Source organism: Equus caballus, chromosome 10 (assembly GCF_041296265.1).
Source record: "Equus caballus isolate H_3958 breed thoroughbred chromosome 10, TB-T2T, whole genome shotgun sequence".
Lineage (NCBI taxonomy): Eukaryota > Metazoa > Chordata > Mammalia > Perissodactyla > Equidae > Equus > Equus caballus.
Window position 1 is genome coordinate 21,411,416 of NC_091693.1, and position 27,695 is coordinate 21,439,110.

At 47.4% G+C, this 27,695-nt stretch overlaps 2 protein-coding genes and 1 long non-coding RNA gene across 19 annotated transcripts in view; 1 reads left to right on the forward strand and 2 right to left on the reverse strand.

Moving 5' to 3' along the window:
* LOC100629327 (SIGLEC family-like protein 1) lies at window positions 1-16,808 on the reverse strand. 14 transcript variants are annotated; one of them, XM_070223235.1, is made up of 10 exons: window positions 16,625-16,738; window positions 13,743-13,809; window positions 11,013-11,115; window positions 10,540-10,621; window positions 10,380-10,448; window positions 8,241-8,531; window positions 7,627-7,908; window positions 7,378-7,480; window positions 2,783-2,922; window positions 1-1,879 (listed from the first exon to the last, which is right to left on the reverse strand). In XM_070223235.1, the coding sequence occupies exons 6-10, from the start codon at window positions 8,260-8,262 to the stop codon at window positions 1,830-1,832; spliced, it is 597 nt and encodes a 198-aa protein (XP_070079336.1). In that variant the 5' UTR covers window positions 8,263-8,531; window positions 10,380-10,448; window positions 10,540-10,621; window positions 11,013-11,115; window positions 13,743-13,809; window positions 16,625-16,738; the 3' UTR covers window positions 1-1,829. The 14 variants fall into 14 exon arrangements, with proteins under 14 accessions (XP_070079336.1, XP_070079329.1, XP_070079334.1 ...); XM_070223228.1 differs by having other exon boundaries at window positions 16,524-16,664; XM_070223233.1 differs by lacking the exon at window positions 16,625-16,738 and adding an exon at window positions 16,363-16,530.
* The window catches only part of SIGLECL1 (SIGLEC family like 1), a 14,027-nt gene continuing 3,137 nt past the window's right edge, over window positions 16,806-27,695 (reverse strand). Inside the window, exons 2-6 of one of the 3 annotated variants that reach the window (XM_023650306.2) lie at window positions 23,377-23,460; window positions 21,794-22,075; window positions 21,560-21,665; window positions 20,332-20,488; window positions 16,806-19,292 (exon numbers count right to left, since the gene is read on the reverse strand). In XM_023650306.2, coding sequence (XP_023506074.1) covers window positions 19,173-19,292; window positions 20,332-20,488; window positions 21,560-21,665; window positions 21,794-22,075; window positions 23,377-23,401 — 690 coding nt within the window. In that variant the 5' untranslated portion in view covers window positions 23,402-23,460 and the 3' untranslated portion in view covers window positions 16,806-19,172. The remainder of the gene's footprint in view (window positions 19,293-20,331; window positions 20,489-21,559; window positions 21,666-21,793; window positions 22,076-23,376; window positions 23,461-27,695) is intronic. The other 2 variants (XM_023650307.2, XM_070223225.1) reach the window with 2 other exon arrangements.
* On the forward strand, window positions 18,703-24,849 carry LOC138915759 (uncharacterized). Of its 2 annotated transcripts, XR_011421975.1 has the most exons (4): window positions 19,394-19,555; window positions 22,931-23,802; window positions 24,389-24,519; window positions 24,641-24,849. It is a non-coding gene; the product is annotated as an uncharacterized lncRNA (long non-coding RNA). The 2 variants fall into 2 exon arrangements; XR_011421974.1 differs by lacking the exon at window positions 24,389-24,519 and having other exon boundaries at window positions 18,703-19,555.

Here is a 27,695-nt window from a genome sequence, read left to right on the forward strand (position 1 = left end):
CACTTTCCAATCTTATCTTTATTTGTGGAGCTGCTGTTGGCTCCCTGCCACTCCCACCCCACTGCCCACCCATGGGGACATCACTTTTTCCTGAAGTAGGTCTCCCTGTCTCCATGATCCCCTAAACAATGAGGCATTGGGCCTCTGAAGTCTAACTCAAGGATGCTGTCACTGCCATGTGTGTCCCTCATGGGGAGGGGGAGCCGCCCAGGCATCGGGCCCTCTTGCTTCTCTGAGAGAGGGTCAGGTGACCATTGAGGCCTGTTTGCAGGGGAGCTTCACCGGGCCCAGCCTGTGGCATCTTGTCTGGCTCATTTCTCCCTGTCGCCTGCCCTTGCTGGAGTGCTCTGGGCCCCCCACGTGCCTCCTGCTTTAGGCCTGCAATGCCACCACCCCTCCCAGCATGTCTGCCCAGCTCAGGTGGCCATGCCCCGGCTCCCCAGGAGAGACCGAGCCCCGCCTTCCCCAGTGCTGGGCCCTCGCCCCTCCCAGATGCTCCCTCTGCACAGCCCTGGCCATGCAGGCTGCGACAACCCGGAGATCCTTGAGGGCACAACCCGGATCTGACTCATCTCTGTATCTCCAACCCAGGGCCTGGCACAGGGGCGGCTTCAGGGGATGTTTGCGGCCCCACGAGGAAATGAACACCTGGAACATCCTCCTCCACCTGGGAAAGTCTTCCCCATCCTTCCAGACCCAAGGCTCTTCCTAGTGCCCAGGATTCTGCTGCACTTGGCAAGGTTTACCATCTGAAGAACGACACCTCCTTCTGGCGGAAGACGCATTTAGAAAAAGGGTGTCCCCTCTACGTCTATGCTTCTGATTACATTTGCAAATGAGAGGTCCACATATGGCTTTTCTTAGACTCATGCTGCTTTTTAAAAACATGGTCTCAATTAGTAACGTGTTCGAATCCAGAAATTTCACAGTGAAATCTAGACCTCCGGATTCTTCTAAAAATAAACCCAGAAGACCTGGCAATAGAAATGTCATTTCTGCTCAGAGGTGGGAGAAGGAGATGGTGGCGGAGCGGAGTTCACTGGCGCTAGCGCCCCCTTTGGGCGGCACCTGCTCTCCAGAGGGAGGCGGGCCCCCCAGGCCTCTGCGCTCATTGTGTCTCCTGCTGAGCCCCTGGGGGCTTCTGAGTCTGTCACCCCTGCACTAGAGTTTTATAAGGTCAGGAGAAAAAGCCAGGGGCAGGAACAGCTGCTCCAGGCACCAAGGCCCCTGGGATTCAGGGGTCCTGAGGAGGGCATAGTCTTGCGGTGTGGCCTGAGGCACTTTGAGCCTCAGTTTCCCTGTTTGTGATGTGGGGATGTGGAGGGTGGGGCCTCACGATCCCCAATGTCCCTGCAGAGAGACTTTGGGGACTTCCTTAATATTTCAGTTGCTTCCCTCCTACGGTCTCAGTTTCTCTCTTGGTAGGATGCTGGGGCTGGATTGGGTTGTTGGTGCCCCTGAGGCTGCAGGAGGGTCGCTGTCACTCTGGGCTCACAGTGCCCGTGTGGCCTCTGCATTAGCAGCAGTCCACCTCCTAGTGCCGCCTCCCTGCAGTGTGCTCTGTGTGTCGTCTGTGCCCCAGGGGTCGGCCTGCCTGTGCAGACGGCCTGCTCCTCAAGGGCAGGGAGCAGGAGTGTCCCCAGAGCGCGCTGATGAGAGGCCAGGCACGCAGAGGCCTCGGGGGACATCTGCCGAGTGAGTGACTGGGTGAGGGCTGAGCTGTGGCCTCTGGTCTGAGAGTCTGAGATGGAGTCGTGGCTCCTGCTCTGCAGATTTGCGCAGGTCTGACTGGGCCGGCGGATCCACACGTCTGCGATGCCATGTGTTTGTCACAATCCATCTGGAGTTCGAGCCGCCACGGTCTTCGTTCTCAAGAGCCCTAGACCGCGGGAAAACCAGATCCTGCCGTTCCCCTGCCGTGGGCAGACCCTTCCCCCCTGGGTCTCCCACAAATGGAGGGATCCAAGTAGCTCCTTGAAGCCTCTCTTCTGAACTGGGTCCCCCCTAATTCCCACGCTGAAGCCCTAATCCCAGTACCTCAGAATGCGAGTGCATTTGGAGACAGACCTTTAAAGAGGTGATTAAGGTAAAAAACGAGGGCCTCAGGGTGGGCTCTAATCCAGTGTGACCGCTGTCCTCAGAGGAAGAGGAGATTAGGACACAGACACACAGAGGGAAGGCCATGCGAGGACACGAAGAGAAGACAGCCGTCTACAAGCCAAGGAGCGAGGCCTCAGAAGGGCCCAATGCTATTGGCCGGCACCTTGATCCCAGACTTCCAGTCTCCAGAATCGTGAGCAAATACATTTCTGTTGTTTAAGCTGCTCAGGCCGCGGTACTGTGTTATGGCAGCCCAAGCAGACCAGTAAAGCCCCCTTTCTAGTACTTCCTGTCTTTTCTGGCAGAGTGGTGGCGGCCTGTGGCGGAGTCTGCCTCCCCTGTTGGGGCAGGGGCTGGGTCTGGCATCCCTCGGGTTCTCACTGTCTATGGTGCAGGGCTCCCTGCTGCTGGAAGGGGGCCTCGGCTTGAAGAATCAGACAGATGCTCAGTGAAGGCCCAGCCCGGGTTCTCTGTGCTGGCGGCCATGCATCGTAGTGAGCTGGGGAGAGTGCCGCAAGCGCAGACCCTCTGGGCTCCCGCCCTCTGCAGGGGGGCCCCGGGAATCTTTGTTGATAACGAGTGCTCCCTGGTATTCCCAACAGGCAGTGGGTGAGCGCTGGCCTCAGCTGTGCGGCAGCCTGGCTGGTGGACGGCCCGGGCTCGGACTGGCCTAGGGACTTACCTCCAACTGAAGCCCACGGGGTTTCAGCTTCAGACTCCTTGGGTGTTTCTGGTTCCTCCAGCGGCTCTGGTTCCTTGAGGATCAGGGCCTCTTTGGCCTTGGGGATTTGAGTCTCCTCCCACCATTTAAGGATCTTCATTCTAAGGCAATGAGCCCTGTGGTTAATGCTGTGCTCAGTGGCCCCGGTTCCCAGAGGGAGGCTTAGGCTCGGGGTCAGAAGACCGCATCTCCCTCCATTGGCTGGTTCTGTGACCAGTACTCCCCTCCCCTCAGCAAAAAGGGGTATGAATCCGCACTCTCTTGGCCTGGACCCTCTTCCCAGCCTCTTTCTAGTCTGTCTCCATGCAGCCCTAGCGCTGGCCCTGCCCCTGCCCTGCTCGCAGCCCTCCCATGGCTCCCCAGCATCCCCAGAGTCCCAGCCCTCTGGCCCACTGGCCCTTCATGACTGTGCCTTTCCTCTGCTTCTTTCCCAACCCCGTAATGTTTGGATACGTATACATTTTTTTTTTCTGGACAGATCTTTTTTGCACCTTTCTTCTTTTTTCAGAGCTGTGTAGTGCTCTGCTCAGTGAGTGAACCGAAGACTAGATAACCAGTCCCTTTCTCTCTTGCCCTGGCAACTGCAAGGGCCTGTTTGCTGGTCCCCTGCTTTGCCTGGTCTGGCTCTTCCCAAGCAGTTTCAAAATGTACCTGGAATTGTGTTTGCATTCAGGTGTGGTGAAGCCAACAGATCAGGGGACAACTACCATTGAAAAGACAGTTTGTTACTCAAAGTTCCAAGAAGAGGGGGCATGCCATAGCGTGCGGGGCCACACAGTGAAGCCCCAGGTTGTCAGGAGGTGGAAGGAGTGAGGGAGATGCATCGCTAGGAGCTTTTACTGTGGTTTCTGTGGGAATGGACCCAGCAGGGTAAGCAGACTTAGGATTGGCTCATCGAAGTACCTTGCCCACCTGGACTCGGCCATTGGTCCAGGTCGGGCCTGTGGCTCAAGCAGGGACAGTCAGAGTCTTCTCTGGGACTGATCTATCACTACGAGGAAGACACGTTCTCTTTTAGCTAAAGTTGCTGAGGTAGGAGGGTGTGAACTTGGGGCTGCTGCTGGTCACCTTGCCCACTAGGTGGAGCGAGCTCCCAGAGATCAAGCTAACACAGAATGAGGCAGAGCCAAGGACAGGGACAGACAGACTCCTGATGACATCATTTGTGTGCCTGGATCCAGTCATGCCTGAAGTGTAGATATTCAAGTTATGAGCTGAATTGTGTTCCGCCCTTTCATATGCTGAAGTTCTAACACCCAGTACCTCAGAATGTAACTGTATTTGGAGACAGGGCCATTAAAGAGGTAATTAAGGTAAAATTAGGTTATATGGGTGGGCCCTAATCCATGCGACTTTACTTGCAGATAGGGCCTTCAAAGAAGTGATTAAGTTAAACTAAGGCTGTTAGGTGGGGCCCTAATTCCATATGACTAGTGTTCTTGTAAGAAGAGGAAAAGAAATTAGGGGTGTGTGTGCACAAAGTGACGACCATGTGAAGAGGCAGCAAGAGAGTGGCCATCTCCAGGCTCAGGAGAGAGGCCTCAGGAGAAACCAACACCACTGATTCCTTGATCTTGGACTTCCAGCCTCTAGGATTATGAGAAAACAAATCTTCATTGTTTAAGTCTGAGACTTAATAGATGGTCAATATGTGGCAGATTAAGGATGGCTGCAAATTTTTGGCACTCTTCCCATGGAGAGGCAGGGTCTATTTCCTCTCCCCTTGATGCTTGGCTAGTCTATGACTTGCTCTAAGGGAATATGGCAGACATGACACTCTGTCAATTCCATGCCTAGCCTTAAAAAGGACTGGCAACTTCTGTCTTGGAAGAGATGAGAGGCCATGCGACTCCACGGAAAGGGAGAGGGGCTCAGCTGAGTCAATCCTAAGCACGTGAGTGAAGGCATTTTGGATCCTCCAGCCCAGCCCAGTTGCTAGCGGAATACCACCAAGTGACCTCAATGGATGTGTCAGGAAGCAAAAGAATCATCCAGCTGAGTCCTACCCAAATTCCTGACTCATGAAACTGCAAGATATACTCAAATGACCATTGTTTAAAGTCACTAAGTTTTGGGTGGTAGTGACATAGCAACAGATAACTAGAACTGTTTCCTTTTTCCTTGAACTTGTTGAGTTCAGCTCTTGTCACCCATAATTGGAAGAGTCTTGACTAATGTGACTCATCTCTCTTAGCTACCAGGGGTCCATTATCCTCCCAAACTTTTCTACCTGTGAAAATTTAAATCCCACCACCTCATGCTCTGCTGGTTCTTCCGTTCCGTCCAGCTTTCTCATGCTCTCATTCTAATCACATGTTACTCTTCTTGGATCTCACGGGTGGAAGCCTCAGTTCCAAGACATCACATTCTCTAGGATCTGGAAAGACTCTCTTGGTTTCTCTTCCTTCTTTCCCTACCCAATTGGGTACAAACAGCAACCCGCTTGAAGTGCTCTCTCCCTCCAGCCTCTTCACCTCCCTTGTCTCCCACCTCATCACCCTTCCATGGCATCCTGTCTACAAAGACCCAAACCTAGATCAATGCTCCCATCTACTTTCTCTTCCAATGACCACTGCTGGGAGGAACACCACACAGCAATGACACTTGATGCCATTAACAATGAATAATCTCCAGTCACTGTTGGGCCTTTGCTGCTGCTCACCAATTGTTTTCCTTGTCCCTGTACACATCCCATTCATTCTCCTCAGTGGCTATTCCAGCCACCCCTAATACCATCCCCACTGTCCTTAGTTCCCTTCCCCGACCCCTGCTCCTACCCACGTCACTTTCAGCAGATGGCCTTGCCATGTTCCTTCACTATGAAAAGAAGCCACTGGGTAGAAAGGCCTCTCTCCGCCCACCCAAATCATAACCACCGCCTCAAGATGAACAGGAAAAACACAGAACATCTGCCACTGGATTTTGAGAATAAGGATAACTGGTTGCTTTAGACACTGTTGTTTCAGTGGCATGGTGCTGGAGAGCAAGTTGTAGTGGGTTGAAAAAGGTAAGGGTGATGAGAATCAGGAATCGGTGTAAGCTATTCTCTCAAAAAAAATGTTGGGTGGTACAGAGAAGGAGTTTGTGGGCTGAGATGGGAGAGATTTGGGCATGTTTATATCCTTCAGAGAACGAGCCAGTACAGAAAGAATGACTGGAAATTTAGGAGACAGAAAGGATGATTAATGGAATGTGGAGAAGATGGATTCCCAAGCACAAGAGGTGGGGCTAACCTTGGGCAGGAAGAGGGATGCCTCTTTCCCTGAAAAAGGTAAGGATTAAATCATCAGTGCCGGTGATAACTTTGTAGGTGTTGGGGAGTTGCTTTTTTCCTGTGAAGCGGGTAAACCTTATTGCTGAGAGTGAGAAAGGAGGAGATAAGATAGTTGGGGAAAAAGGAAATCATTTGTAATAGTGACAAAGTACTATGTTGGAGAGGGCTCTCTAGAGGTAGGCTGAAGGGTTTCTGGTCAGCACTGATGCCCACTGACCCCAAGGATGGAGATGCTGAAGGGGTAGGGTTCCCTTAGTATTTTCCTTGTACAGACCTCTAACCTAGCACTTGCTTATTTGTCTATATCCCTAGAAAATACAGGATACAGGGTAAGAGGCAGAAAGAAAAAAATAAAATTTGACAAATATTGAATAAGAGCCTCATAGTGAAAAGAAAGGGCAGAGGCAATATATGAATCAATGGTTGAGAATTTTCCAGAGTTGATAAAAGACACCAAAGCATAGATTAAAGAGGCCAAAGAAATATAAATAACAGCAAACAAAAAAAGATATACACACTTAGTCACATCAGAGTGAAATCACTAATGCTAATTCCCCAAAGCCCAGATGGCTATGGGAGCTCTGAAAAGGCACCCAGTCGGTGCCAGGGAAGGTTTCCTAGAGCACATGACTGAAGTCCTAAATGATGAGGAAACATCAGCTAGGTGTGAGAGGGGCACAGGGCTGGGAGATGAAGTGTAGAGAAGGGCGCCAAGCAGAAGTCACAGCACAACTAGAGAAAATTTAAACAACATGATTAATGAACTCAATTTAAAGGCTATATATATGTAGAACACTGCATTCAACAAGTGTAGAATACACATTCTTTTCAAGCCCACATGGAATATTTATAAAAACTAAACAAAAATTGTGCCACAAAGAAAATAAAGAACTGAAACCAAGCATAGTATATTCTCTGACCTTATTTGATTTAAGCCAGAAATAAAGAGGATTATTAGAAAATATTGATGTGTCTAAGAAAACCCTCATGGGTTAAGAAATCATGATGAAACTCAGAAATATTTTAACCAAATGATAATAAAATACTTTATATTAAAATTTGTGAAATGCAGCTAAAGTCATGGCTACAGGGAAATTCATAGCCTTAAATGCAAATAAAGGAAAAGAAGAATGGCTGAAATTTACTGATACAAGAGACCATATCAAGAGGGCAGAAAAAGAAGAATAAACTGGGAAGAATTATAAGGAAGGAAATAAAGAACATAAATAAATGTAGTAGGCTTTAGGAAAGGCTTGCTGATGAATTTTAACTTGATACTCACGTAAGAAGGACAAAGAAGAAGCAGAGTAGTGCTGACGCAATGGATCCATATACAACGCCCTGGATCAGCCCTTTCATGAACACATTGGAAACTGAATTCTTATCTGGAATCAGAGAGAAGCAAGAGTAGTTTTCCTCCTAAGGCTGCAAAGTTCGGGCTACTACTCTTTCCAGTGGCCCGGTGCCCATCCTCATCCTGGTCCTTAGGTGGTGTTGCTCTAACCCAGTCACTAGACCTCCGTACACTCACGTGGGATGAGGAAGATGCTTGAAGTGTGGATTCCATATTCATTCTTCCCCTCACAGTGGAGTTTTGTGACTATTTCTGGATCCCCAGTGAGGCTGATGGTGCTGTTGGCCCAGGGCACAGATACGCTTGAAGTCATGTGGAGGATGTTACTCATGCTGTTCACACTCACGGGAACACGGTCCATCAACCACTGCACGGAGGGTGTAGGGATCCCCTGGAAGGAACAGCTGCACTGCAGAGTCTTCTTCAAGGAACAAGAGGAATAGAGCAGCCTGGGAGGTGCTGTGGGGAGGGAGGGTCAGGAGTCAGCAAGGCACCCTGATGTCCCTTCTCTGCTTCCTCTAGGTCCCAGCCTTCTCCTTATTGGTGATTCACAGGGAGCTTCAGAAAGACTTTCCAGAAGCCCAGAGGGACTGGGACTCCGAGCAGCTCCCCTTCACCCTCTCTTCCCATCTGACTGGGCTCAGTTTTTACCTCTGGCCTTTCAGCCCCAGAAACCAGGGGAAGATGTGACTGCTTCCCAGACTTCTCCACCCTCTCTCCCGGGACTCAGGAATTTCTCTTGGGCCCATTTCTCCCAGACTCTGAACGTTCCCTGACCCACCAGCACTCACAGACTGCCTGGAGCTTGAGCATGCTACTTTTGGTCAAGTTAGCTAGAGAGAAGTTCAAATGACATCTGATAGTGGTGCCATGGTCCTCAGGCTTCTAGCTGACGTGCAGCACTGAGGAGGAGGTGGAGGAGTTGCTGGAGCTGTCTGTGTTGGAGGGTGTGGTGGGCTCTTTCCAGGAGAGGAGTGGGGCTTTGGTTTCTTTGCAGGTGCCTTTGAAGGTACAGGTCAAGGTCACAGGCTCCTCAGCCACAAGAATCTCAGGAATGTGAAGCTCCGGTTTCTGGATCAGGTCTGGAGGAGAGAGACAGATTGCATTCAGACCTTGGAGACAAGGGACCCGCGTGGACACTTCACTGATGCACAGTGTTTCCAGGTTACAGAGTGCTTTCCCACCCATTAGCTCACTTGGTACCCCTCCCCCACTCCGACGACCTCATGGAACCTGGGATTGTTATTGTTGGTTGGCTTCTCACAAGCGTATTTGTGTGGAAGGGGCACCCCCATTGTCTAGATGAGCAAACTGAAGAGACTTGCTTAAGGTGGCAGCGCTTGAACCAGACCCTGGACTTTCAAGACCGAGGGTGAGTGAATTTCTTGTGTCTACATTGCCTAACATCCCTTACCTGTCTCCCAGCCTAGACTTCCTAGGCCAGCTCCTATTCTGCCTCCCTCTCTCCCAGTCCAACTCTCCTCTTAGGCTCTGCCCCTTCCCAGCTGATTTGCGATTATTTACGCCTCCATCTCTTACCGGCTGGATGCTGCTGGGCAAGTCTCTTCCCCTCTTTGCCATTTCTATGTAGAAAAATACTTATCAACTGTACTTATCGCATTGTATTATTGTTGTAAAAATGAAATACCTATGGTTTTGTAAAGCCCAGTGCCTAGTGAAATAAAAACCACACAATTACCATGACCCCTTCTGGAGTTTCTTGTTTCCATAGCACCCATCGCATGAGACTGAATGTCACCTGAGACGGAAAGTTCAATATTCTCCCTCAGGAAAGCTCTCTTGTGTTCTCCTAGATCTGCATAGAATAAATATGCTGTCCCTTTTGAGTATATTGTAGACCAGCTGGGTATAGTCTTTTTCCTCAAGATTCCAAATAATGTGGAATCTCTCCGTGGTATTATCGACCATGGTAGCACTGGTTGATTTGTGTCTACTGGGGAGGTGGTATTTTTATTGAGCCAGTAGGCCAAGATCATGGAATTGCTTGGGGATTCTTCAGGAAATTCAAATATGCCAGAGATTGTAGTGCATGGGCCCTCTTCCATTGATATCTTCTTGACTTTCATCAAAACATGAGAAAGCAACCCTGTGGGGATTCAAGTTGAAAAACAGACTCAGCTAGTGTGCCCCAGTATCCCACTGGTGCATTAAAGGATTAACCTTACCCTAGAAAGGTTTGGCCCTTGTCCAGCTCCTGGAAGGTAGCCTCTAGGCTCTTGAAATATCCTGCCTCGTAAGAGTGTCTTTGTTTACCTGGGGCCTTGGGCCACCAGATAGCCTATGTAACAATGTGATTGATGGTGGGACCTTGGGCCACATGATATCAGCTTGACCTCTGGAAGGGCTGGAGACTAAGGTGAGACGTGGGCGTGATCAGCCATGCCCACAGGACCAGACCCCCAGTAAAAACCCTGGACACCAAGGCTTGGTGAGTGTACCTGCTTGGCAATACTATGCGTGTTGCCACACGTTGTTGCTGGGAGAAGTAGGCACTGTCTGCACAATGCCACTGGGAGAGACAACTGGAAGCTCATGCCTGGTCTCTCCTAGACCCTGCCTTATGTGCCTCTTCCCTCTACTGATTTTAATCTCTATTCTTGTGCTATAATAAATTCTATGAAAATAACTGTTCTGCTGAGTTCTGTAGGTACTTTTTGTGAATCATTGAACCTAGGGTATCTTGGGGACTCCTAAATTGCACCACCCCAATCTAGACTGCCGGGTTTTCCACTGTTCTTGTTACTGGTAGTAATTGCATCTTTTGACCTTGGCTATGTTGCATCATTTCTGAATCTCAGCTTCTCAACCAGAAAAAGGGGTACGATAATACCAAAGCTGCAATGTTGTGAGAATTAAAGATATTAACTACAGAGGCACATGGCGCTCGTGATGATAATTGCAGACTGTACCTTAGCTGTTGGCTCTTAGTGAACAATTCTTTCTTTTCCTTCCTTCTCCATTTCCTAGGCAGCAACTCTCTCAGGTACAAAATGGAGATACTGGTAAACTTTCTGGTTCCTGAGGCCACTTCTAGTAATGATATTCTAAAATGACTCTCGTAACACCAACCTGTGTAAACGTTTATAGATTTCCAAACACCTTCACAGAAATCAGCTTAAGTCATTCTCATAATGGTTTTGTTATTACTCCCCTAGACAGATGGGAACAGTGAGGTTCAGAGAGATTAAAAGGCCCTGCCCCAGGTTATGGAGAAAAGAGTAACAGATCAGGCAAATTTCTAGTGACTTTGAGCAAGTTGCTTAATTCCCCAAAGCCTATTTCCTCATCCGTGAAATGGGGATAACAATTCCTCAGGGAGTTTTTGGGTTGATGAAATGGAACACATGGTGGGTCACAATGCCAATCACAGAATGTGCACATGCAAGGTGTGTATTATTTATTAGTTATCAAGTACTTAATTCTTTAGGTCCTCACCTCTTCACTTACTTCAGTCTTGCCCATCTTCCACTCCCACTCACACCCATCTTAGCCCTCTCATGGCTTCCACAGACACCTCCCACCCTGTCTCTCATCCCACTTACCCAACCACAACGGTGGTAGTGCCATCAGCACCAACAGGATCTCAGGGACAAGAGAGGACCAGGACCTACACTGCTGCTAACTCTGACCTCAGATCTGTACGTCCTGGAGAAAAGGATTTGGAATGGATGAGGAGAGGGGCAGAAGTAAGAGGCATGGGATGGGGGTAGAAATAAATTCACTGCTTACTAGGGGCTATTGTCTCTTCCACCACCCTTAAGGTCTGTTCGTCTTGCAAATAGGAGCTTCGTGGGACCAGCAGCTAGTAGCTTCAGGAACAGAAGAGTGTCCCCATGACCCTCTGCGGAGCCCTAACACCATGTCTGCTTTCTTCTCTCCCCCATAGTCTTCACTCAGCCCCTTACCCCTTTAAAGGGCCTCAAATACCAGGCTGAGGAGCTTGGGCTCTCTCCCAAGTCGATGAGGAAGTCATGGAAATCACGGAAAGGTTTTGATCCATGGGGGAACAGTTTTGGGCATTAAAAAGGTCCCTCCGGGTCTGCACTGAGGAAGTGAGAGTTCAGGAGAAAGACGATGTGGCCTGTGCTGGAACAGTGGCTATGGGGGAAGGAGAGGCTGGGATTTATTTAAGAGATATTTGACCAATAAAAGATTTTTATGGTTGACAGAATAAATTCTAAACTGCCTTGCCTCGCATTAGAGGCTCTCCATGAATTTGCCCCTCACTTGCCCTATTTCCACTGCCCCCTTCCCTAAGCCTCCGCCATTCCTTGCATGCCAAAGGGGAAAAGGTACCTTTCTACATATGCTCCATACATTCCTACCTCTGCATGTTTATTGAGGCCACTAGCCTTTTAGCGGCATCCTTCCACAACTCTCTCCTCTGCCCCCATACAGATCCTACCTCTCTTTCCAAGTCCTGGTCAGATGTAATTTTCTTCTGGTACCCTTCCAGGATCTTCACAACCAGCAAGCAGCCTCCTTTCTCACACTCTCTTCCGCACTCCTATCTGTCCATCTCTTTTAGGGCAATGTCTCAGGCAGACCCCGAGAGTTGCTTACGTGATACCCACCCTCCTGCGTCTTCTTAGTATTTCAAATTTGTTCAGGTGATCAAGTCCCCAGTTAAATGAGAAAAACTCTATTTCTCTGCCTCCTTAATATCTCAGGGATGCCATGTAACAGTTCTGGCCAATGAGCCAAGTACAAGAACAATGCTATTAAATTATTATCAGCAAATAAAAGCCTATTCAGACTTTACCCCATTTTTTTTTTTGCCATCACAATTGAACTCTGAAGGTCTGGGGTGTTTTTGTATATAACACTAACTAATGAAATTCCAAATCCTGGTTAAAAAAAAACGTTTTCATAATAAAGGAAACAAGTGTCAGAAAGAATTGAAGGAGATGTTCCCTTCCCCTGCAGCTATAAATCAAAAGATATAGTTCTGGGGCCGGCCCGGTGGCACAGCGGTTAAGTGCGCACATTCCACTTCAGTGGCCCGGGGTCACTGGTTCAGATCCCGGGTGCAGACATGGCACCGATTGGCAAGCCATGCTGTGGCAGGCGTCTCACATATACAGTAGAGGAAGATGGTCACAGGCGTTAGTTCAGGGCCAGTCTTCCTGAGCAAAAAGGGGAGGATTGGCAGCAGATCTTAGCTCAGGGCTAATTTTCCTCAAAAAAAAAAAAAAGGAAAAAAAAGATATTGTTCTGTGTTATAAAAGGGTTCAAGGAATCTGATTTGATATTGTGCAAAACTGAGAATGTTTATAAGAATATAACTTATGTTCCCCTCTACAATATAGTTTTATATGAATATTCACGACTGTTACTGACTTGCTCTGTTCTCTGTTAATACAAATTTTCCCTTGGAAAAACAATTTGAACAAAGTGGTCTTATGACACTCCAAAGACATTAGAAATTATTCCATGTCTTGTGAAAATGATATTCAAGTAGAATGACATTCTCACTCGTGGTCTGACTTGATAGTTTCTTGCTCTGCTAACAATGACATTGTAATTGACATCTCTATTTTCCTAAATTGTATACTTGTCTGTATTCTTCTCTTTTCCCACATGAACAATGCAAAAATAAACATCTTGGACTCTGCTAGATTTATTATTAAGTAAAGACTTTTGAGAGACTGTCTACTTAAAATATCAAACATATGAGGCTATCTGCTGGAGACTTTTGGGACTTCTGTTTTTCTGATTGGCACCACTCTTTCTCCTTGTTGCTTTCTTCTTCCCCAGAATATGCATGTGATACTGGAGCGGGAGCAACCGTCTGGCAACCATGAGGATCAAAGCCACAGACTGACACCAGTATGGAGATCCTGGTTCTCTGACAGCCATGCGCAGCTGCTATATCCACCCTGCACAGCCCACTGCCGTGTGTCGTCTTTATTTGGTGGTTGTTCTAGCCGGGAAACCGGTGAAACATCCTATGAGGGAATCTACCCAAGAGTGAGCTCCTCGAGAGAAGGCTCTGCCTCAAACAGACCTTTGTGTCCTCCACAGGGCTTAGAAAGGTTCTTGTCTGATAAGTATTTGTTGAAAAAAAATATACAAGCACAAGTCTCTCCTTTCCGGGTACTCTTTTTCCTGGTTTTTGAAGAGAGTTTGCCTGGAACTGGGACGCCTGACTTTGAGCCTCAGCTGTTCATTGTACCTGGCACCACTTTCTTGCTGACCCACTGGACATCCCCAACCACGCTATCTCTTTCTGGCACCAGCATAAGGGACAGAAATAAAGAATACTTGCTTACCTAGCTTCCCTTGCAGCACATAACATAGTTCTGATCAACGTGATGCAAATAGAAATCTGCTGGGGATCTGAAAATATTTTAAAAAATCATCCTATTGAGGTATAGTTTACATCAAATAAAAGGTATCCATTTTATCTAGGGTCCAATGAGTTTTGACAAACATGTGCACACACTTAATGACTACCCCAGTCAAACTATAGAATGCTTTTATCAGCCTTTTTTTTTTTTGAGCTAGTACAAAGAAATCAAATCGGTTTTTGTATGTCTCCTGGAACTCTCTTAAACTCACTCATAAAATCAAGTAGATTTTTTTTTTTGCAGATTCTTTGGGATTTTCTATGTAGACAATCATGTTATCTGTGAATAAGGACAGTTTTATTTCTTCCTTCTCAATATGTATGACATTTCTTTCCTTTTTTTTGAGGAAGATTAGCCCTGAGCTAACATCTGCTGCCAATCCTCCTCTTTTTGCTGAGGAAGGCTGGCCCTGAGCTAACATCCGTGCCCATCTTCCTCTACTTTATATGTGGGATGCCTGTCACAGCATGGCTTGCCAAGTAGTGCCATGTCCGCACCTGGGATCCAAACTGGAGAACCCCGGGCTGCCAAAGCAGAACGTGCGCACTTAACTGCTGTGCCACCAGGCCAGCCCCTGGAGTATTATTGACAAAAACATTTCTAACTACAAACGCAATTTCTGTGATAGTATAAGGTTCTTCAGGCTATCTATTTATTCTTGAATGAAATATGGTCATTTTTATCTTTCAAGGAATTGCATCCTAAGTTATCAAATTTGTTGGCATAAAGTTACTCATATATTACCTTACTATCGTTTAAATGTCTTTAGGATCTGTGGTTATAACCACTCTTTCATTCCTGATATTTATAATTTGTGTCTTCTTTTTTCTCTTGATCAGTTTACTCAAGATTTATCAACTGAATGCTTTTTAAAGAACAAGCTTTTGATTTCATTGATTTTTATGTATTACTTCTGTTTTTAATTTTGTTGATTTCTACTTTTTACTACTTCTTTCCTTCTGCTTGCTTCAGGTTTATTTTCTTTTCTTTCAGTTTCTTAAAGTGGCAACTTACCATGGATTTGAGCCCTTGCTTCTTTTCTAATCTAAGCACTGCTTTAGTGACATCTCAAAACTTTCGATATATTGTGTTTTAAAGTATATTCAAATCTAATATTTTCTAATTTCTCTTGTGCTAGGGGTTGAATCGTGTCCCCAAGAAAAGATAATGCTGAAGCCCTATTCCCACATACTTGTGAATGTGACCTAATTTGAAACAGGGCCTTGCGCTGTACCTTTGCAATCAGGTTAAGGGTGGGCCCTAATGCAATACAATTGGTGTCCTTATAAGAAGAGGAAAATTTGGATGCAGAAACACACAAGAAGGTGGTAATTTGAAGACGAGGCAGAATGGGAGTGATGGATCTACGAGCCAAGGAAAACCAAGGATTGCCAGTCATCACCAGGATCCAGGAGGGAGGCACGGAATGTGCTCTCCCTTGGAGCCCTCAGAAAGAATCAACCCTGCCAACACCTTAATTTTGGACTTGCAGCCTCCAGAACCATAAGACAATACATTTCTGTTGTCTTAAGCCACTCAATTTGCAGAACTTTGTTATGGCAGCCCTAGAAAACTAAGACACCTTGTGATGTTATTTCTTTGATCCATTAGTTGCTTAGAAGTGCCTTGCTTAATTTCCAGATATTTGTTGTTTTTTTAGCTGTTATTAATTTCTAGTTTAATTCCATTGTGGTTAGAGAACATACTTCATATGATTTCAATTCTTTTAAATTTGTTGAGACTTGTTTTACAGCCCAGAATATGTTCTATGTTGGTAAGCGTTCCACAAACCCTTGAATGTGTATCCCACTACTGATGGGTGAAACATTCTCTAAATGTCACTTAAGTCAGTTTGGTTGATACTATTCTATATCTACACCAATTTTTTCATCTATTTGCTCAATTACTGAGAGGGGTGAGTTGCTGTGTCTAGTTCTCCTGTTAGTTAGCTTAGTTTTTTTTTTTTTTTCCTTTTTCTCCCAAAGCCCCTTGGGGTACATAGTTGTGTCTTTTTAGTTGTGGGTCCTGCTAGTTGTGGCATGTGGGACGCTGCCTCAGTGTGGCCTGATGAGCGGGGCCATGTCTGCACCCAGGATCTGAACCTGTGAAACCCTGGGCCACCTAAGCAGAGCGCACCAACTTAACCACTCGGCCACCGGGCTGGCCCCTAGATTAGATTTTTTAAAAATTTTTGAAGTAAAAATTTTAGTTAGTAATTAATTCTCAGAATCTAATTGTTTCAGAGAATACACTGATTTATTTACAACCTCAAATTGAAGACTGAGAAGAGCCCTGGGGTGCCAGCCAGGGTTTTGCCAGTAACGCCCTTTAGGCAAGCGCTGTCCCCTCTCTGGTTTCCCCTCCTTTTCCTCATCCGTAAACCGAGAGGGTTTTTTGCCCAGTGTTTAACGGTCCTGCAGACTTTAACTCTGATCTCTTCCCAGCCTCAATGCCCTCCCAGGCCTTGGCGCACCCACGGGTCATCTCCACAGGCGACCTCCTTCCCCTCCCTCTAAACCATCATTTCCTTTTCCGAATTTACCCCTTCTTCTCGGGTTGCGACAGTTCCAGCCTGGCCCTTCCTCAGCACGTCTCCACCCGGCTGTTTCCTTGAAACTTAACGTTCTCCTCGATTTTTGCTGAGCGCATCAAGTGACGGGCTGGCTGACTTACTCCTATAGAAACAGTGACTGGAGAACTTACTGTCCAGAGGGACGACTCGGACCGGATTTAACGTCTCACGACCAGCCGGATGAACTGATGATCCCTGGAACAAGCGTATGCACCACGGCCGAGTGACTCACCGAGAAGCGATTACGGCAGAGGACGGTTAACTGACTGGCTGGCTCACAACCAGCTCAGGAGGCCGCCTGGGAGTCCCCGAGCCTCACCAAGGTCCCAAAAGCCAGAGGTCACACGAGGACAGAACGCCCGCCCGCTGCGAAACCCTGCCCCACAGGCGCTCCAAGGAGCATGCGCGAGTCCGTCGGAGCCAATCAGGGCCTGACGATGCGCGCGGGAGCTGCTGGGACCTCGGGCGGGGTTGGTTCTCGAACTCGTGGGTCACCAGAGCCTGAGCCAGTCCAGAGCAACCGTTACTATAAGGCTCCCTGGGCTCTTGCGGGGCCTCCCTGGGCCCCTCGGGAGAATCGTCTTTCTTGACCAGGCGTTTCTAGACCCCTGCTAGACCTCAAGACCCCGGGCTAATTAACCCAGTACTTGTGGGCAAACAGATGATGGGCAGATTGGAAGCCATTGATCAAGGAATAAAATGCCAAGTGCGCGACCCTCAGTAACCCCAGAGAATCAGAAGGCACCTTGGTACCCCCATTTCCTGTCCTGCAACCAAGGCACCATCATAGACAAAGCAAGACACACGAAGACCCAGCTCTTCATTCTCATGCCAAAAATCCATCCCTGAGCTACCCCAACCCATTTCCCATCCTCTGCCCCATTCCTCTTCTAGATCTCAATCTCTTCTCCCCGAGACCTACCCACCTTCCCTCTCCCCATCCTCGTACGCCTCTCCCTAATAGAGGATTTGTTTCTTTGATAGATTATCGAGGCTTCTACTCTCACCTCAGAAGCTCTGTGGCACAAGATTCTCACAGATAAGGGCCTGATGAATAGGAGTCCACTTTCCAAAATTACAAAGCACAAGACGAAATAGCCCTCTGTGAGTGAAGATAAAACTTCAGCTTCTCACCAGAGCCCCTGAGGTCCTGAAGGCTCTGGCCCCCTCGGGAGCTCGTCCCTCAGTCTGAGCTCCAGCCGCACAGACTTCCTCTGGGCTCTTGAACTCACCAGACCTTCCTCATCTCGGAGCCTAGAATCCTTTGTTCCCTCTAACTAGCTCCTAATAATCCCTTAGGTCTCAGCACAAATGTCGCTTTCTCAGAGAGGCCTTCTCTGACTCTCTAATCCAAACTAGGTGCCTCCTCTTATACTTTCTCAGTATTGCCTTTTAAAAAAAAAAAAAAGATTTTATTTTTCCTTTTTTTCCCCAAAGCCCCCTGGTACATAGTTGTGTATTTTTAGTTGTGGGTCCTTCTAGTTGTGGTCATTCCGTCCTTTTTATTCCTGGCACTCATCCACATTTTAAGCTGTAGTTTTGTATTTATTTCTTCGTTGTCTGTGTACCCACATAGATCATGAGCTCCGTGGAGGCAGGGCCTGTGTCTGGCTTGTTTGCCTCATTATCTGGCACATGGTGGATGCTCCTATTTATGTGGAATGTGTGAACGGCACACATACGTGTGAGGCTTATATAAACATCTTCCTCAATCACAGAATGCCCCCTCACTGGTGCTGGATGGAGAACTAGTGGATTAACTCACAAATAATGCCCCAGGGAAGAGATGAGCTTTTCCTCAACTGCTGAAAGTTCCCAGCATCTGGCTCCAGAAAGGAGGCTGTCATGCATTCTGAAGGGAATACTACACAGCTGGGGTCCATTCTCATGCCAGAATCTCACTCTTATTCCTTGCATGCTTGCCTTCTATTCCTTGCATGCCTGCTTTTCTGGCCAAGGAATATTGCAATAATCTTCTAACTAGGCTCTTTGCCTCCAGGCTTACCTCTTCTAAATACATCAATAACTGCTAGAATGTCCTTTCACTGTGTATGTGGTCACTCTACTTTGCTTCAAATCTTTCAACAGCTTATAATTCATTCAGTTATTTGACAAACATTTTTGAGAGCCTATTGTATTTTAGAAACCATTCTAGGTGCTGGTGATACAAGTAGAAAATAAGACAGACAAGATCCCCGTTCTTGTAGAACTCACAGTCTAAGGGAGTCAGGATAAGTTCCCACCAGATAAAGTTCCAAAGCCTTCTCTTGGCATTTAGGGCCCATCTTTGTGTCTTTTCTCTGCCTACAGCTCTGGATGACACTTTTCAATCACTCTTCACCCTGGTACACCTCAAGTGAGGATACTGAAGCTCAAAGTTGGGGGTGCGGAAGTCTTATTCAAAGACATCTAACCACTAAGCATTGAAGCTGGGATTCAATGCATATATGATGGCTCCAAAGCCTGGTGCTGTGGTATGTATATTCCAGGTACTGGGCACACAGTAGGGCTCAAAAGCTACTTCTTGATGGACCTATTTCCTAGCTTCACATTTATTTTTCCTTCCTTTGACACCATCTCAGGACGAGGCATATTTCTTCTGGCTAACTCAAACAACAGATCATAGAATTTGCTTCCAAAGGTTCCGAGACCAGGTCCAAGAGTAACCCTGTTCAGCGGAGAGCCGGTGTGAGGGACAGGTGGGGCTTGAGAGGGCTCTGCGAGCCGAGGAGACTCGGGGGGCTTCAGGTTTGTTACCGACTCCTGGGTTTCTGGGGTCTCTAAGGATTCTGTAGACTTTTGTAATTGCCGGGAGAGTGGGAACTCCAGGTATGAGTCAGGTATGAGGCTGCGTCAGCTCCAGTTTTTCTTGCTTTGCTGGAAGTTGAAGGTATTGGGTGCTGCAGAGCAAGGCAAAGAAAGAAGGATGTTGAAACAGGTCTATAGGTGAGATATCCAAATCTGAAAAAGGACAGAATTCTGTCCCTCCCTTTGAGCACAGAATTAAGGCAACGTGGAACAGGCAGTGGCTTCACCTCGCAATGCCACAGTTGGAGCCTGCAACCCTGTCTTCTCCCGCTGGTCGTCCCTGTGCATCCCCAGCACCAGGAGCCACCTGACTGTTCCCCAGACTCCCCTGGGAAGTTTCGCCTGACTTCTCCAGGTAGGTTCATTCCCTCCCTCCTCTAGGCAACCATAACCCCTGGCTCAGCCCCGTTACTGTGAGGGTGCCCTCCCCGCCAGCCTGGTTGCTCGAGGGCAGGGCCTGTGTCTGATCCATGTCTGAGACCCCAGCATTGCCCAGGGTGGAGACTTGGAATCCTGCAGGGAATGCTGGTGGAATTTGACAGGTGCGTGATTTACCCACAAAGGGACACCAGCTCCGAGCACAGGGTGTAGGGAGGGCAGCAGGGCCCTTCTGGTCTTAGAGAATCGTAAAGGGTAAACAACAGTGAGGCACAGTGACCTCAGGCACTGTCCCCTCCAAGCCTGCTGAGGATATGGAGTGTGGGGTAAATGAAGGGGTGACCTGGGCTTGGCCTGGTCTCCAAGCACTTCGGGCTGACTTGGGCCTGTGGCCCTTACAGACTGTGCTGATGGCAGCCGCCAAACACTCAGAGACCAAACCCTTTGGTTTCCGCTCTGATGCTACAACCCCCGAGGGATTCTTCCAAGCCTCTTCTCAATGGGGACTCAGTGTGTGGGTGTGTGTATACTTTGCTGATTCTAATTATCCTTTAGGTTATTTCTCTTAATTTTCTTTCCCTCTCTGGGACATAGCTTCATTATCTATAAGATGATCTGCAAGCATATTTGGGCACTCGAGATGTCCTATAGGACTAAGGACGATAATTCCTTTAGACCCTGCATGTGCCTCTCCTCATGGGTGTTATTACCATTATCCCGATGGACTAGATTCGAAAAACAACAGGTACCCACCAATATCTGGCTCTTCGAAGATGGGGTGACTGTGGCTTTTTCTGGCTCCTCAGGCTTCAGAGACGTCTTGGGATCTTGGCATGCTCTGGCTTTAGGGCTCTTTTCTGGTTCGACTGCTGCAGTTTTCTTTGCCTGCTTCATTCTGACACGTTTCACTCTAAGGAAATGATCCTCCTGATCAGTTCTGGCTCTCCACCTCCCTGTACCCCTAAATGGGCTCTGGTCTTGATCAGAAGTTCTGGTTTAGAGCTCAACAACACTAAGAGCTTGCCGTGTTATCTAGGGCGAGCTACACAACTCTCTGGGAATTGGTTTCATACTCTGTACTAGGGGGACACCTTGCTTATCAGGCTGTGGGCTCAGATGAGGTCAGCTAGGGAAGGACTTTGCAACTGACAGGATTGTTGTTGGTCTTTATGTTCAGCTGACACTGAAAATAGCTTCCCAGTTTGCCTTGCCATCGGCTCCTCTTCTTTTTCATCCCCAGTGGTCGGTCACTCCTGAGTCCCACCTCTCTGACTGACCCTCATCACTTGCCCCGGCTCAGGCCTCCTCGCTCTTGCCTTCTGGTCTGTGTCCTACCCCAAAGTCATGCTTTCCTTCCAAGCTTAGCACTCTTCCATGGCTCCCAACAGGATTAAGCCCAAGACATCTGGACTGGCCAGAGGCACCCCTGTCGAACTCTCTGGCCTGATCTCTGGCTACTCTGCTCTTCTCACTCTAGGCTTCTAGATAATACATTTAGCCAAGTTTCAAGAGTTTTTATGAACCAACACCAAAAACCTTTTCCACTTTTATTTTTAGTCATTAATGTCACTCTCAATGCACCTGACACCGCACAAAGCTATTGGAAATTCCTCAGAGGTGTCCCTAGGGCCTGCATATACTACTTTCCACCAAACAAATGAGGGCTCAGCTCTCTGGGCCCACTTCAGACAGCACCCTGGGGACTCTGCTGGTGTCCCCAGGGCTGTCGCTTCCTCTTTTGCTTTCTCGTTTATGAAATTCTCTGAAAGCCTGTGTCTTTGGGCCTGTTTTGTGGCCCAGCACAGTCCTGATGGTCCTGGATTGTGGTGATCTTGTTTGGTGCCTCTTCCCTTGCCAGACCCTGAGCTCCACAAGGGCAGGGGCCCTGTTTTTGCCCTCTCTGTGCCAGCATCACAGCTGGGGCCTGCGGGGAGCAGACTCTGGGACAGGCTTACGGGTGAATTTTGCCGCCGGTACTCACATGAGAGGGACGAGGCAGAGGGAGAGCAGTGCTACCACAATGGCTCCATAGACAACGCCCTCGATCAGCCCTTTCAGGAAAGCCTGGGCAACCAAAGAACTCCTTTCTGGAAGCAAAGGGCATGTGAGAAAAGCTCCTCTCCAAAGACCTTGGAATTGGAGCCAAAGCTCTGCTCCCTCCTCCATCCCAGTGCCCGTCCCCATCCCTTCATCACTGGGTCCCCTCCACCCTCACTTGACATCAGTAGAATGGTCAGAGCGTGGGTTCCATTTGGGTTCTTCCCCTCACAGAGAAGGCTCGTGCCCACTTCTGGCTGTTCAGTCAGATTGATGGTGCTGTTGATCCAGTGGCCAGTTATGGTGGAAGTCACCTGGATGCCGTCATCTGTGCTGTTCACACCTGTGGGAGCACCTCCTATCCACCACTGCACAGAGGGCGTGGGGATCCCATGGAAGAGACAGATGCACTTCAGAGTCTTCTCCAAGGAACAAGAGGAATAGAGCAGCCTGGGAGGTGCTGTGGGGAGGGAGGGTCAGGAGTCAGCAAGGCATCCTGACGTCCCTTCTCCGCTTCCTCCAGGACCAGCCTTCTCCTTAATCCTTATTCACAAGGAGCTTTGGAAAGACTTTCTGGAAGCTGAGAGGAGTTGAGCCTCACAGATCAGTTTCCCTTCATCCTCTCTCCTTATCTGGGCTGAACCTGAACACGTCACCTTCTAGACTGATGGCAAGGGAACCGTCTGAGGATCCACATTATCTATGATCCCTTATCTACCCCCTCAGGCTAGACTCTCAAGCCTGGGCTCCTACTTCCTCTCTCTTCCTCCCACTGCCAGCACTCCCCTTGGGCTCTGCCCCTTCCCAGCTCCATCCGTGATCAGTTTCTCCCTCCATCGCTTACTGTCTGCAAGTTACTTTCCCTCTCTTTGCTCTTTCCTAGTCTGGAAAATAGGCACATTCACTGAACCTGTGTCATACTATCATTGCATTGAATGCCCTCAGGTTTGCAGTATTCCTAGCTCAGTGCACGGTCAAGTATTACCCATTCAATAAACAGAATGCCTTTCTAGATTTTTTTCTTCCCAATCCCAAGTGGCCTTTGATTGATCATTCATCCTAAGTAGAGACTGCGAGGCCATTTTCTGGGTAAGAACATTTGGAACTTTCTCGTTGTACAAAGAATAGGTGGGACATGTTGTCCATCTGGTGAATATCACGGATTACTAAGGAACAGACCTTCAAGGTCTCTAATAGTAAGGAATTGGTCCTTAGTGTTTTAAAGTACTTTTTTTATTGGAGTTGTTTGAGGTTACTGGTACAAAGGGGTAATTTCCCCCTGAACAGTAGCCCTTGATCTTGGTCTTTTTATCAGGGTCACCTGGAGTGGCGGATGAGGAATTTGCAGGGGACCGTGATGCACAGCCTCTCCTCCACTTCCGTCCTCTGGATTATTTACTTTTACCATCTGGGAAAGCACGCCCGCGGAGAGTGACCGACAGGCGCTGAAACCCTGACAAACCTTGGAGCCTCCAGCGTGTGCTGGTGATATCTGAAACAGCTCCCGTGCCCTCATACCTTCACGCCACCCTGACTGAGCTCCCACCCGCACCCCAACTCCACTCCCTGGCCCAGTCTGCTATTTTCCCCAGACACCCCCAGCCCTGCCAGAACCTGGCACACCAATGTCTAATTCATATTGGTTATTTGGTACCCTACACCCTTATGTTCTCTCTTCAGACCCCCACAGCCCAACCCACGCCTGGCCCTGGAGCCTCGGCCTCCTCAGACACCTCGAGCCCTGCTTCCCATCCCACTCACTCGGCAGTGGCCGTGGCAGCACCATCTGCAGCAGCAGTGGTTCTCAGGAACAGGAGGGGCCCAGGGCCTTTGCCACGGCTGGCTCTGTGGTTCAGAAGGGATGAGATGATGAGTAACTGAAGGAGGCCATGGGGGTGGGGAGAACAGAAGGTCTTAGCAAGCCAGGGGCTTCAGTCTCTTTGGTCATCCTGAAGCCCTGTTCACCCTGAGAAGCGGGAATTTCCTGGGACGAGATGCTCAAGAGCGTCGAGGGCCCGCCATCCCTGTGAAGCCCCAATGTCATGTCTCCTTTCTTCTCTCTCCTCTAGTCTTTCACTCCCAGTCTCAGGCCCCTTGCAAGGGACTCACTGACCAGGTCCTTTGGGTTCTCTGTCAAAGCTCATGGGATCCACGGAAGGGTTGTGTACCACAGAGAGACAGCATCAGGTCTGGGTTTTCACATACCCCATTGGGGCCCACAGGAGAGATGGCCTGGACGGGGAGTGCCTGCAGCCCAGGGGCCAGGGACAAGACCGGTGTGTGGTCCAGGATGAACGACATGCTTGAGTTGGCACATGGGCTGCGAGGGATGGAGGGGCAGGACCAATTTAACAGATCTTTGGGAGAACAAAAATGGACAGGAATTCCTACTGCTGACAGGAAAAGTTCCCAACTTCCTTGCTTTGCAAAGGAGGTTCCGCACAATTTTGCCTCACCCTTGCCTCGTATCCCCCGTGCCTTTGCCGATATTTTCCATGCCGAAGGGAAAATGCTGCCCTTTCTAGATTTTGCTCTAACCACACCTCTCCTGTCACTCAGGGGATTCCCCCTCTCACAGCTTGTCATCTTGCGACTCCCCTCTGCCCACATTCCAATCCTACTTCAATTTCAAAGCTGAGTTCAATGCCACTTCCTACATGCAGCCTTTCCTGATCTCCCTACCCAGTCAGAAGTGGGTAACTGCTCCCCTCCCAGAGTTAAAGGCATTTTATTTGTTCTTTTCTGGGGAAATAACCATTTTTTTCCCCCATAGAGTTATTTGTTTCTGTCCAAGCGCCAGACATCAGTCGTTACCTGTCCTGCACTCCATTACTAACGTATCCAAGTTTGTTTATGGGCACAACGTTGCGGACTAAAGCACGCCTTTGTCTAGCTTCCTATGCAGTTAAGGGCAACCATGTGACCTTGTTTTAGTGGAAGTGAGCAGGGGATTCCTGGGAACGTCTTGCTTTCCTGATGTTGTCCTTTCCTTCTTCCTCATCACTTCCATCTCCCTTCTCCCTAGACTATGGATGTGACACTGGAGGTGGAGCAGCCTTTTGGCAACCATGAGGTAAACCATGAGGATGAAAGACACTCACGAGGATGCTGTAGCACAACAATTCAAGGAGCCTGGTTCCCTGATGGCCTGTGGAGCTGCTCCACCTACCCTGCACAGCCTACCTCTGTACATCTCCTTACATGACGAAAATAAACTCTCACTTGGTTAAGTCACTTTAGTTGGGAAACTAATGAAATAATCTTACCAGAGACTCTGCTTGAGAGTGAGCTCTTTAAGGGAAGGCCCTACATCAAACAGACCTTTGTGTCCCCTGCAGAGCTTGGAATGACCTTGTTTGATAAATACTTACTGATAAAATGTTCAAATGTCAGCCTCACCTTTCTTGAAATGATCTTCCTTCTACTATTTTCTTTTTGAAAAGCATTGACTTAAGAGCAGAAGCCCCGGCAAACCCAGCACAGATTATGTAAGCTGTCACTGATTCACTGGAGGACCATAGACAATCCTTTTCCTCTCTGGGCTACGGGTCCCTCATCTCTGCATCAATGTTTGGGAAAAAAGCAGGATGAAAGGGTGTGCTCTCAGTCTATAATATTTTGTAGCAGACACTGCTGGCTGTCAGACCTAACAGGTATCCCATTACCATTATCCCTCTTGCCTCCACTACAGAGCCTGCAAATAACAAATATTAATGTTCCCAGATACCCTTACATGTCCTGGTGGTCAGGTGACGCAATTGTGATCAAAGAATCATCAGTATACTTTAAAAAATAACTTTTCAACCGTATCGATATTTTACTGTTCAAAAAGTCCAATTAAACCTAGAAGTGGAAAAAAAAAGGCAAACCCTAAAATTGAACAAAAACAGAACTGAGTGAAAAAATGAAAATAATGATAACATAACCACTCTGGAAAAATACCCATTTCAAGTAACCTCTGAACACAGTGCTCTGACTCTACTGTCTTAAGGGAGACATACTCGAGGGACAAAGAAAACTTCATCTTCACTAGTACGTTTACTATCAGTAACATTGGTATTGTAATTTTGAAACTATGTTTTAAAGATTTTCACATTAAGGAAAAAGACAAAAAGTATAAAATATAGTAATTTACGGAAAGGAAGTAGAGTTTAATTTTAATTGGCAATATAAATAGAAACCCTTGGTTTAGAAAACGAATTCTATTTCCGTATTCTGTTCACAGAAAGAACCTAGAAGCCGTGACCCACCAATGTCCACAGCAATAAACACAGCTCACACCTACATCTCGGTTTCTAACTAATATTCATCAGTGTGCTGGGGCCCGAGTAAACCAGCTTGTAAGAGCTAATTATTAAATTTTCAAGAATGCTGCAGCCATTATTAAAAATTAAATTATATAAACCTTTAAAGTTATATTAAAACAAAGTTTATAATTACTTAAAACTGATTACTTCCTAATTTTTCTAATACATTTTACTGTTATCTATGTTCTTGAGGTTATTTACATCTTTTGTATCCAGATGATGGAAATACTACAGAATGCTGTTCTACTGTGTCTCTTCCTAGCTTGAAATTGACTATGGTGAGAGTATTTACAAAGTGGAAGTTGGCAATACTCCAGTTCAGGGCTTTATTTTTCCCTTTGGAGATCTGGTTATTAAATATTTACCAGTACACCAAAACTAATATTTCCCACTCAAAGGAACCCATTCATCTCGGAACTGCCATCCATAAGCCAAGCCCCTCTTTGTTGGTCAATTGGGAGCTATTCATTGGCACCACCCATTCACTGGCAATAGGACCTGGCAGCTCCTCAGGTGGTCCCAAAGTTGGTGGTGGTGGGAAACAGGCCACCTGCTCATGAATACGATGAGCATCTCCTCGTGTTTGCCCAACATTACCAAAGACGTCATGAGGATTTCAGGTTTCAGGGTATTTCATGTCCTTCCGTCATAGGGGCCATTTCAATTAAAGCCCAATAACCAGCTAATTGTCTCTCTATTGGAAATTTTCTGCTTAAAAATCCCATTGGTCGCCACTGGGTGATGCTCACTGGCTTTGCCAAAAGCTCCAGTCTGCAGAAGGATCCCAAGACTTTTTTCCAGTAGTTTTACAGATAGGGCTGGGAATATTCCCAGAGACAGAATATGTGTCTTCCCAAATCCAAACAAACCAATCCAACACTGGGCTTCTAGCACATTTTTTCGACCAGATATCCTGTACTTTGCAAGTTTACAACCTTCGTGGGCTTGGGCAATCTTATTGGGTCCCAATTAGCATGTCCAATCAATAATGATTGAAGGGGGGATTTATGTGCCTCCTGTTTCATAATATTAGGAAGGGGAGATGTTCCACAGTCAGACACACTATCTATTTACATTCAGGTAAAGGAGGAGACATGATGACCTCACATACAATCTGTTCCAACATTTTCATCCAAACCTTCACCTTAATCCTGTCAATCTTTGCATTCCCATATCTTCCCAATCTAACTATAACCCCCCTTAGGTATCACCAACAGGTTTTAGAATCACAATGCATGGGCTCCCATGTTAAGGAGTCCTAGAAACATCTCTTCCCCTGACCATTTTACCACTAAAGTGCATATGGCTTTGAGTCCCCAGCTAGGAATGGGGCCAAGGAACCCAGGCCCTTTTATGGATCTTTATTGTGATTAGATTAAGGGATATCATCTCAGGCGATTTGAAGTCAGGTTTCTCACTGTCGTATTTGCCTTCTGGCTTTTTAAAATTCCTCTAAACTAGGGTAAAGAGGCCAAATTCAAGGTAGCAGTTATCTCTAGGTTTGAGTGGGAGATTATTTGGGGAAGGGGTACACAGGGGTAGTGTTTTAAATTTTAAGCTGGGTGGCAGGTACATGCTCTTATTGTACCATTTTTATATCTTTATGTCTGAATTATTTCATAATATTTAAATGAAATTTGATCATTTGTCATTTATGTAAAAACTTTATATATGTGTATCACATGTAAATATATATGCTCATATATAATAGTTATATGTTAATATATATATATATATACACACAGATGAATAAAACAAAGGTCTGGAAAGATC